Here is a 12,228-nt window from a genome sequence, read left to right on the forward strand (position 1 = left end):
ATAAAAAGAACAATTGTAAAGAATCCGAAAGGCAGAAATCTGAAAAATAAAAGTGGTTGATATAAATAAAATGGAGAGTGCGAAATTGGAACATAGTTTGCATGAAGCCCTATCCTGCACAGTATTATAAATCATGGATTCTAAAATAAAATTTAAAAAATTAATGGAGAATTGAAGTCAATTTATTGGAAATTTGGAGAAATTTTTTTAAATGCCATCTTCCTTCCACAGTCAATTCATATAATCCTAATTTCTGAAGCTTGAAATTCAGCCAGTAAAGGTGATCTTCAGTCTGAGGACAACCGTCCTTTTATAACTCCTCTCACAACGAATACTCTCAGGGCTCTCTTAATATCTTGATTTCTTAAGCTGTAGATGAAGGGGTTCAGCATAGGTGCAACCACAGCATACATCACTGAAGCTGTTGGACTTCCCTGTGAGCTGTGGGGGGCAGCGGAGTTCAGGTAAATTCCCAAGATTGTGCAATAAAATAAGAAAACCACAGAGAGGTGAGATGCACAGGTAGAAAAGGCTTTGAACTTGCCCTCAGCTGAGGAGATTCTACGGATGGAAGCAACAATCTTACAGTAGGAGTAAAGAATCCCAGCGAAACTACCACAACCCACAAGCACCGCTGCAAAGTAAATCACCACGCTATTGATGAAGTTGTCGGAGCAGGCGACTTCGACCATCAGTTTGAGTTCACAGAAAAAGTGAGGGATTTCCAAGTCAGAGCAAAAGGACAATTGCAACAAAAGTAAGCTGTGCAACAAGGCATGCAGGGCGCTTGAGAACCAGAACACCAACACCACCTGAGCACATAGCCGGGGATTCATGATGACAGTGTAGTGGAGGGGATGGCAGATGGCCACATAACGGTCATAGGCCATCACTGTCAAGAGTAAGATGTCCAACACAGAGAAGTGTACGACAAAGTACATCTGGGCAATGCAGCCTGCGTAGGTGATTGCTTTGGTCTGCGTCTGGACGTTTACCAGTAGCTTGGGGACCGTGGTAGAGGTGAAGCAGATGTCGACCAAGGACAAGTTGGAAAGGAAGAAGTACATGGGGGTGTGGAGGTGGGGGTCTGCGAGGATAATCACAATGATAAGTAGGTTCCCCAACACAGCGACCACGTACATGGAGAGAAAAATCACAAATAGGAGAGTCTGAAGTGTGGGTTCTTCTGAAAAACCGTGAAGGAGAAATTCAGAAATGGATGAATCATTTCCTGGCTTCATTTCGTGGACGTGACTTTAAGAAAGAAGGAAATGAAAAGACTATTTTATATGAAGTTTTATTTTTATTTAATTGTTTATTTGCTTTATGAGTCATACCTGGTGATGTACAGGGGTTACTCCTGGCTCTGCACTCAGGAATTACTCCTGGTGGTGCTTGGGGGGCCATATGGGATGCCGGAAATGAACCTGGGTCGGCCACATGCAAGGCAAATGCTCTACCCACTGTGCTATAACTCTCCAGCCCGAAGTTTTATTAATCACGTTAAACTATGTATTCATTCTTGGGAGTGTCTGGATTTTAGCTCAAGGTTCATGGGGGTGATTTTTATTCCTGACTCTGTGCTCAAGATTGACTATTGGAGGTTCTCAGGAAACCACATATGGTGCTCTGGGTTCAAGTTAGTGTCACACTGAATTGGCTGCATGTAAGGCATGTGTGTTCCCTCCTTTACACTCTCTCCAGGACTGGAAAGGTGCACCTCAAGGTAAAGTCCAAATGTCCCCACAATATGAACACATATTTTGCATATAAGGTATCATCAAAGATGAGACTATCTGCTTCCTCTTTTTCCATGTATCATCATTTTGTTGCTACTCTTGAAGTTTGGAATTTGATCTCTTTTTTGTTAGTAATTCCAGTGAGCACACTCATCCTGGTTGGGGACTTTATTCAAAATTCAACATCCACCCCAGAACATGTTCTGTTAATCTCGCATGACACGAGATGAGGATTCTGTCTTTTCTATACTGAATAATGTTCTCTATGTGATGATGCCTGAGACAGTACATCATACAGTTACCTCAACTTTTCTGCATTTTCTATTATAATACATGACTTAAGATGCCAGTTTCTTTGCTCACTTTTTCATGTTTTACAATTCATTTCAGTATATATATGCACATCTAGAGAACCGCATTCAGGGACATGAAAAGCAAGAAAATAAAATGCTACTGAATATATTGAAAGAAGAACAAAACCCCTACTTTCAAAGCAACTACTGGAAGAAAAATTAAATGGCAAATCAATACCCACCAATGACATACAGAACAAAGAGAAATGTCTTATCGGCATCCATGAGGACCAATAAACCAACTCTCAAGGACCTTGATTACAAAAATTACATGGGCCCAGGAGAGAGTTCAAAGGGCTAGATCTGATGTTTCCTATGCAGGGAGCTTGTATTCAATCCCCAACACTGCTTGGTCTCTCAATTACTGTCAGGAGCGAACCACAAGCACCCAGCTTGGAGTAGCTCCTGAGAATCACCACGTGTGGCCCCAAAACACACATATACACACACATGCATAACACTGATAGCATGTTTTGTTCCATTTGGGAGATTCTTTGCTATATAGGAATTTTACTACATAAAAACATTTTCAATTTCTAGAAAGCATTTGTGTTGTAAAAAAATCTGTTAATAAAGCTATGTTTCTGAGAAAATATGACATTGATCTCCTCCCTCAGACATCATACAAAGAGTTGAGATTAAAATATAGGTGTAGGGGCTGAAGAGATAGCACAGTGGGTAGGGCGTTTGCCTTGCATGCAGCCAACCTGGGTTCGATTCAAAGCATCCCATATGGTTCCCTGAGCACCGCCAGGAGTAACTCCTGAGCGCAGAGCCAGAAGTAACCCCTGTGCATCGCCGGGTGTGACCCAAAAAGCATATATATATGATGATATATATATATATATATATATATATATATATATATATATCACGGTCCTCCCATTGTTCATCGATTTGCTCAAGTGGGCCCAGTAACGTCTCCATCGTGAGACTTGTTGTTACTGTGTTTGGCATATTGAATACATCACGGGTAGCTTGCCAGGCTCTGCCGTGCACCTAAATATATATAGGTGTAAAGCAGGTAGGGCACTTGCCTTGCATGAGGAAAGTCCAGGTTTGATTCTGGCATCCTATATGTCCCCCAAGCACTGCCAGGCACAATTCTTGAGTGCAGAATCAGAAATAACACCCAAGCATTGCTGAGTCTGGCCCAAAAGCAAAAAAAAATTATCTCTGTTTAATAGAAATAATTCTAAATGAGACCTCATAACAACATTCAAAATCCTGTGAATTAAATAAAGCAATGAAGTTATAAGTAAGGTAACAGATATATTTAAATAAAATATTTAAAATATTAAATTAACTGGGGATGGTGGAGCTATAGTATAGCAAGTGGGGCATATACCTTGAATATGGTCAACCCAGGTTCAATCCCGGGCACCCCATGTGGTCCCCACCCCAATGAGGAGTCATCTCTGAGTGCAAAGCAGGAGTAAACCCTGAGCACAGCTGGGTGTGACTGCCTCCAAAAATTATAGTAAAAATATTGAGAAGTCACTTGAGGAATAATTATCAATAGGAAACATTTGGAATTATAACCTAGAAAAACAAGGGAACAATAAAAATTCTGCCATAGTAAGCTATTTATCATATAAAATATTCTGACATAATCAGTAAGCAACAGTTCCAAGGAGTGAGCAGATACTTGTTTTCCTGACTTCCTGGTTTCCAGAACAAAATGTATCATGCACATCAGCATGGCAGCCACTTAAAGAACCCTCAATCCCACGAGCCCTGAATGCTGAGTCAAGCAGATGCTCTATAATTTTGCTGACAGAAAAGCAGTTTTGGGGGACCGATTGATAGTACAATGGGGAGGGCATTTGCCTTGCACACGGCTGACCCAGGTTGAATTTCCGGCATCCCATATGGTTCCCTGAGCACCACCAGGAGTAAATCCTGAATGCAGAGCCAGGAGTAATCCCTGAACTTTGCTGGGTGTGACCCAAAAAGAAAAAAAAAAAGCAAAAGCAGTGTTAAACATTTGAAAAGCAATATGAAGAGAACTTCAAACACTAAAAATAGTGATTTCCTTTAAGATAGGGTCATTAATCTAGGACCACCAACATTCAGGGTCAGGGCTCTCCTCCCTCCTCCTCCTCCTCCTCTCTCTCTCTCTCTCTCTCTCTCTCTCTCTCTCTCTCTCCTCTTTCCCTTTCTCTCTCTCATTCATTAACACCACAAAGGCCTCCCTACTATGCCATATGCCATCAAGAAATAGATCTGAACACTGTTCTTATCCATGGTGGACACAACCACCACCATTACCCCTACTTACAAGCAGAATTTGAACTTGCCAATTGCAGCACCTGTTTGCTTATCTCTAAGAGACAGCTAGCCATTCCATGATCAAGAATATGAAACATCATCTAATGTGAACCCTACATATATTCTGAAATATTACGAAGCCCCTGGAAGCCATACCTTCACTCATTCATCCAGCAACCAGCACAGCAATCTCTTGCCTCTGGGCTAAGGTGGATTGGCACTCGGGGGCCTACAGGCAAATAAAGTTCTTGATATCTTTTCTCTTTGACTCTAGCTAAGGTAAACTTGGATGTTAAACTTACTTGGATGGGAAATCAGAATGGGAAGTCTCCAAGCGGAAGTGTGAATTCCTCATTGAATTATTGATGTTGAAGGCAGAATGGCCATTTCCAGGTAGATGAAGAGAGAAAGAAAGAAAGAAAGGAAGATGGAAGGAAGGAAGGAAGGAAGGAAGGAAGGAAGGAAGGAAGGAAGGAAGGAAGACAAAATTCTGTCTCTTCACCAGGTCTAGGCATGCAAATAAAGAAATAAAAAAATCAAGAAAAATCCCCCTCAGCCAGTTCTCCGGACCCAGAACCAAGGAGCTAGTTACGGCTCCTCTACCAGCTCATTAGGCACTTTTACCTCTTGCCTCTGGGTCTCTAAGCACAGGATTCCCTGTGGAAAACTGCTGTGGACTGGAAAGAAATTCTTTTCTAATGATTCTCTTTTCCCAAGATATTAGGACGCAAGTAAATCCAGTGTTTTTTTTTTAACTTATTTCCATCTACTTTCTCTCTTTCACATCTTAACCAACTCTAACCACTTTTCAGCTGATTAAAAGTTTTCTTTACCTGTTTTCAGCACGCAACTCTTACCTAGAGAGCGCATTCTCAACTAACAGCCTTCTCCCCCAGTATTTGAGGCAGGCTTCCAACCGTGGACCAATCCTCCTGGTTCCTGTTTCTACTGTCGTTAGGTATTGATCTTATATTATACTTTTTTATATCCCACAAAGGAGTCCAATCATTCAATGTCTATCCTCTCTTCTGACTCATTTTACTCAGCATGATATTCTGCATGTCCATCCATTTATAAGCAAATTTCATGGCTTCATTTTTCTTAACAGCTACATTGTAGCGATAGCACAGAGTGTAGGGCTTTTGCCTTGCATGTGGCCGACCTGGCTGACCCAGGTTTGATTCCTCTGCTCCTCTCGGAGAGCCCAGCAAGCTACCGAGATTATCTCACCCGCACAGCAAAGCCTGGCAAGCTACCCGTGACGTATTTGATATGCCAAACACAGTTACAAGAGTACAATGGATATGTTACTGGGTCCGCTCGAGCAAATCCATGAACAACGGAAGGACAGTGACAGTGACAGTGTGTAGAGGTACCATAGTTTCTTCAACCAGTCATATGACTGAAACGCAATCAGGATCAACTTTGTAACTCTGTATCTCATAGTGATTCCATTAAAAAATGTTTTCCCATCTCTATGAACGGTCTAAGTTATTAGATATGAATTAGGCTCTTGTTTCTTCAAAGTTCTGCTTTAGTAGGGACACCCACCTCAATCACTCGGAGAAATTTTTTGTTTGGGGCCACACCCAGCAATATTCAAGATGACTCCTGGCTCTGTGCTCAGTAATACTCTTGGTGGGACTTGGGAGAGATATGTGATGCTGGGAATCAAACCCAGACGAAGCATATACAAATAAGTGCCTTGCTCAATGTACTATTGTGCAAGCCCTGGAATAGTGATATCATGCTCCACCTGAAGTGTGGGTGGGAATGGAGGGATAATTCAGCAGGTAGGGCACTTACCTTTGATGCCTCTGACCTAAGTTTGATTGTCAACCCACATATGGTCCCCCTTTCCTGCCAGCAGTGATCCCTGAGCACAGAGCAAGGAGTCAGCCCTGAGCACCTCAGGTGTGACCAAAAGATATAAATCAATAAAACAATTTGTAAGTCTACAACTGTACCTCACAGTGTTTCACTAATAAAAATTTAAAAAACAATCAATAAAACAAAAAAAGGAAATGTGGAAAAACAACATTCGTTGATCATGAACTGTAACTATATAATTGTTTCTAAAATTACTAGAAATAGAACTATCACTGTTATTATCTTCCTGTTGTTCACCGATTTGGCATATCTAATACATCACAGGTAGCTTGCCAGGCTTTGCCAGGCGGGCGAGATACTCTCGATACCTTGCCAGTCTCTCTGAGAGGGGTGGAGGAATCGAACTTGGGTCAGCCATGTTGGCTGCATGCAAGGCAAACGCCCTACCCGCTGTGCTATCACTCCAGTTCAGAAATAGAAAATTTTATCATAAATTAAATATTGCATATAAAATATTTATGATTTCAAAAATACGTATTTTTGATTGTTTTATGCAGCATAACCTTTATTTTATCCTTATTCGCTTTGCTGCCTGGTATCAACTTTATAAACGTTCACAAAAAATGACTCTAACTTTATTCTCTTGCTCACACTGGGCTTCAATGTGTATGTTTTAATGTTCCCTTGAATTAAATCCCAAGTAGCATGAGCAATAGTAAGGCACTTACCTTGCATGCAGCTGGCCTAGGTTCTATATCTGACACTCCATATTGTCCTCCAAGCTCTCCAGGAGTGATCCCTGAGTGCAGAGCCAGAAGTAAGTCCTGAACTCTGCTGGTGTGCCCCCTCCAAAAAAAAAGGATCAAATTAAATATCAAGGATAACTCTGTAGGTTTGTCAAGGTGACTCAAGTTCTCAAACTCTGAATTAGTGGCATTAGAATGAATATTTTCTTAAAACAGTTGGCCGTGTCTCATGAGATGCTGCTATACATCTACACTAAACAGGATGGTGCCTCTAACTTTTTAATCTTGCCCAATATAAGAGAGAAATGCCTCTCCAAAGTCCAAAGCCCTTATATAAATGAAACTCACATCATAAATGTAAACTTGACTCACTAGTTCATGAAAGATCAGAGAATTTACATTTCTAACAAGTCCTGTGTGATGTTGATTTTAGGATTATGAGGAGGTGCTTGAACTAGAAGCTGTTGGGTCCTAGAGCCATGGGCTGGTCAAAGAATTTACCAGGAGTGAAGAACTATAGTCAGAGCAAAGTCAGTTTACTGATAGGAAGTACACTGGTCAGACTGACACATTGACACAGCTGAGGTCTCCAGAAAGTGAGAAAGTGAGAGGGGGGGGAGAGAGAGAGAGAGAGAGAGAGAGAGAGAGAGAGAGAGAGAGAGAGAGAGAGAATGTACATAGGTAAGGAGCTTACCTTGCACATGTTAGACCTTGGTCCCATACGGTCCCTCGAGCACTGCCAGGAGTAATTCCTGAATGTGGAGCCAAGGTTAACCTTTGAACATCTTCTTGTGTGCCCCCAGCCCTCTCCCCCCCCAAAAAAAAGATAAGAAATACAGATAAAAAACTGAACAAAGTATAAAATGTTTTAAGCCAATCATATAGAGATAATACAATGTACAGAGAATAATTTCAACTTCCCCTAGAAAGGAATATTGTGGACATTTTTAGGAATTTGGGTAGCAAAGGCATGGAGTATGTCCTACTGGACCAAATTGGTTAGTTAGGGATGCCTAGACCAGTTCAAGGAGCTGTGGGAGAAAGAATGGAACATCAATGAGGTTTCTAGAGCCTCCTGGGAGCACCTGTTTATCTTAGCAAAAAGGGTCTTAGCCTCTTGGGCCTTCAAAAGGGTACTTAAGCTGGGAATCATTTAGGGGTCTATTGGAAGTGTACTTCATGGATGCTGATGGTGTTGGTTTGAGGACCATTCCTTGTGTGTGTAGCAAAGCTGTGATCTTACCTAGGTTCAGGCTACCAGTTTTTGGTCTTCCCCTCCAAACTGAACCCTTGCAGGTACTTTGGGGAGGAAAACATGTAGACAATCATTTTAGAGGCTGTGATTGATTCATGGTTTCCTTTTATATGAAGTAACAGATGATAATATATGTCAGAAACTGTCTTTATATTAGCAGAATTGGGGCCTCCAAACTATGTCTAGTCTGGCCTCTCCGAGCTGATGAAAACTCTACTTGAGAGAAAATAATGAAGGTCAAAAGTTGCACATCAGTTGACTCGAGGTAAGAAGATTATGGAGAGAAGCAGAAGGAGATTTTGGGAGAGATATCTGCAGGGCTGGGTCCTTCCCTCTTTTGCATGGGAGCGGTGGTGGTGGTGGTTTTTTCTTTTTCCTTTTTGTTTTTCTTTTTGTGTCACACCGGGAGACGCTTAGGGAGTTACTCCTGGTTCACGCACTCAGGAATTACTCCTGACAGTGCTTGGGAGACCATATGGGATGCCAGGGATTGAACCCAGGTCAGCCACATGCAAGGCAAACGCCCTACCTGCTGTTCTATTCCTCTGGGTCCTCCTATCTTTTTTTTTTAATTGAATCACTGTGATAGTTACAAGCGTTCATGTTTGGGTTACAATCACACAATGATCAAACACCCATCCCTCCACCAGTGCACATCAACTAAGAAGCTTCTGCACTTTAAAAGAAACAGTGACCAAAATACAGAAGGAGCCCACACAACGGGAAAGAATATTTACCCAATACCCATCTGATAAGGGATTAATATCCAGGATATACAAGTCACTAGTAGAATTGTACAAGAAAAAAACCTCCAATCCCATCAAAAAATAGGGAAAAGAAATGAACAGAAATATACTCAAAAAATAAATACAAATGGCCAAAAGGTACATGAAAAAAATGCTCCACATGATAGCAAGTGGGTAGGGCGTTTGCCTTGCACACAGCCAACGTGGCTGACCCAAGTTCGATTCCTTTGCCCCTCTCAGAGAGCCCAGCTAGCTACCAGAAGGTATCTCGCCCACACTGCAGAGCCTGGCAAGCTATCCGTGATGTATTCAATATGCCAAACACAGTAACAACAAGTCTCACGATGGAGACGTTACTGGGTCCGCTCGAGCAAATCGATGAAAAACAGGAGGCCCGTGACCGTGACCATCGCTAGCCATCAGAGAGATGCAAATCAAAACAACAATGAGATATCATCTCACACCACGGAGACTGGCACACATTCAAAGGGTCCTTCCATCTTAAGGAGATAATCGGCTGCCCTTTCCTTCTGCTTCTGTTTCAGGCCATGGTGCAGCTCAATGAGCTTTGTACTCGTTCGATTCCAGTGCTTGCATGTGCTCACACTCTTAATTTCACACTCTTAGTGGAAATGAATAAATCATGGTCACAATACACACAGGGGGTTGCTCTGGCACTCTTGGCAATCTCTAGAGGTTTTACTTCTTGGCTATGACCCTCACTCATCTTTTTTGGGGGGGAGGGGCTTTTTGGGTCACACCCAGCAATACTCATGCGTTACTCCTGACTCTACACTCAGAAATCACTCCTGGCAGTGCTCAGGGGACCATATGGGATGCCAAGGATTGAACCCCGGTCATCTGCATGCTGGACAAATGCCCTACCTGATGGACTACTTTTCTGGCCCCCTCATCCATCTTTTTATTTGAAGTGCTTGCTGGGAGGTTGTCCTGCAGATAGGAGACAAAGTATAAGAAAAACGTGTTACCCCAAAATATGTGTAACCTGTTATGAAATGTGTTGCTCTGCTTTCTCACTTTTTCCAAACTATTTTTTAAAAAAATCAAATTTAAGACCTATGATTGACAACATTATTTATTAGTACCACAGAAGCTGGTTTTGTTTTGTTCATTTTTGTCACATTCCTATTCTTTCGTTGAATGGTCAATATCAGTACGGCTCACCAATACGTATATTTGTGGAGAATTTTACATTGCCATATAATACAAACATGTATTTTTGTTTTATTTTATGAAAAATATTGACTGAGAAAGAGGCAGGTCACTACTTTTGAAAAATAGATATATATTTCAAAATATATGTACAATAAAGGTATTTGGAGACCAGCAGGGATATACACCATACAAAAAAAAGGGGGGGTGCTGTAACTGTTTTTGTATTCTCTGTTTAACTCTGCTATCTCTGAGCCCTGTGGTTGCCATAGTGGCCTGCTATCAACCCTATAAGTGTGCCATTTACATTTCTTTGATTCAGATAGGCCACTCCCTGCACCTTTAAGGCCTAGTGTTTTGGGTGTTTTCTTTTTTAATTTTTATTAGTGAGACACCATGAGGTACAGTTGTAAACTTACATGTTTTCGTGCTTGGGTTTCAATTATACAATGATCAAATACCCATCCCTCCACCGGTGCCCATTTCCCACCACCACAGATCCCAGTATCCCTCCCATCCCCCGTCTCCCCATCCCACCCTGCCTCTGTGGCAGGGCATTCCCTTTTGTTCTCTCTCTCCTTTTGGGTATTGTGGCTTGCAAAAGAGGCAACGAGTGGCAATAATGTTTGGTCTATAGTCTACTTTCAGCATGCTTCTCCCATCCTGGGAGGATCCTCCCAACACCTTTTATTTGGTGCTCCCTTCTCTCTCTGCGCTCCCTTTTCCCCTAGTATGTGTGGCTGGCCTCCAAGCCATGGAGCAAAATTCCTGGTACTAATCTCAGTAAGGCCTAGTTTTTAATCCTAATGCCCTAGAGGTCTGTAAATTAGAAAGTCACATACACAGCATTCCAGAATTTTGTCATTTGCAGTCCTGCCTTCCTGTGTGGCAAGACATTAGTCTCCTGGGCCAGCACATAAAGTACCTTTCCTAATCTTCTGTCCATTCAGGAGGAGATTTCATACTTTATCATGTTTCCTGTGGCACTATGGTATCGATGGATTTTCTTTGGGTGTCAAGGACCCTAGGATTTAAGAGGAGTGAAGGGGATTTGGCTTCTGGCCAATGTTTACAGATCTGGTCTTCTAAGCCCTTGCACTTCCCCTTGGCCTGTTGGGGCATTTTGTTTTGATTCCTTCATTTTATTGTTTGTTGTAGCACTGTAGCACTGTCATCCTGTTGTTCATCAACTTGCTCGAACGGGGAACTGTTTTTGGCGTATCAAATACACCACCACGGGAAGCTTGCCAGGCTCTGCCATGCAAGTGGGATAGATACTTTTGATAGCTTGCTAGGCTCTCTGAGAGGGATGGAGGAATCAAACTCAGGTCGGCCTCATGCAAGGCAAATATCCTACCCGCTCTGCTGAATTGTTTACCCATCCTCTGTCTCTCTTGAGCTGTTAATCTTGTTACTAAAGTGACCATTGAATTGAAGGGATTTCTTATTGGTACCTTCACTTCACTTTGTGCCCTTAATTTGTGAAAATCATCTTGGAATAAAAGATCCCAAGTAGGGGCTGAAGTGATAGCACAGCGGGTAGGGCATTTGCCTTGATGCAGCTGACCCAGGTTCAATTCCCAGCATCCCATATGGTCCCCTGAGCATCGCCAGAGGTAATTCCTGAGTGCAGAGCCAGGAGTAGCCCCTGTGCATAGCCAGGTGTGACCCAAAAAGCAAAAAAATAAAAAAGATTCCAAGTAGTCCTCTGCTGAAGACTTCTTCCAAGAAACATACACACACACACACACACACACACACACACATGTGCACGCTCACATGTGTACACACACACACAGAACTCTGGCACCTTTGGTTAGCTATTTCTATTTTTCTCATTTTCTACATACCGATTACTCAAGGAAAAAGTAATATATCAATACTCTTTCTACTATTTAATAAGGTAATTTAGTCCCTGAAATTTACTTTTTCCTTAGAACTCTGTGTGTTTATTTGCATAGATTTACAACATCACAGAACACAAGGGATTTGCCTTCACCCCTTTCTGTGTCAGAGTCAACTTCTTTTTTCAAAAGAGGAATCGAACTCGGGTCGGCCATGTTGGCTGCGTGCAAGGCAGACGCCCTGGATTTGACATTGGTGCGACCATATTTA

General features: G+C 42.1%; 1 protein-coding gene across 1 annotated transcript in view; it reads right to left on the reverse strand.

Moving 5' to 3' along the window:
- Nucleotides 1–287: 287 nt before the first annotated feature.
- The window catches only part of LOC130021977 (olfactory receptor-like protein OLF4), a 33,927-nt gene continuing 21,986 nt past the window's right edge, over nt 288–12,228 (reverse strand). Inside the window, exons 4-5 of the mRNA XM_056112709.1 lie at nt 1,888–1,894; nt 288–1,235 (exon numbers count right to left, since the gene is read on the reverse strand). Of these exons, the coding sequence (XP_055968684.1) occupies nt 288–1,235; nt 1,888–1,894 (955 nt within the window). The remainder of the gene's footprint in view (nt 1,236–1,887; nt 1,895–12,228) is intronic.

Source organism: Sorex fumeus, unplaced genomic scaffold (assembly GCF_029834395.1).
Source record: "Sorex fumeus unplaced genomic scaffold, SorFum_2.1 ptg000019l, whole genome shotgun sequence".
Classification (NCBI taxonomy): domain Eukaryota; kingdom Metazoa; phylum Chordata; class Mammalia; order Eulipotyphla; family Soricidae; genus Sorex; species Sorex fumeus.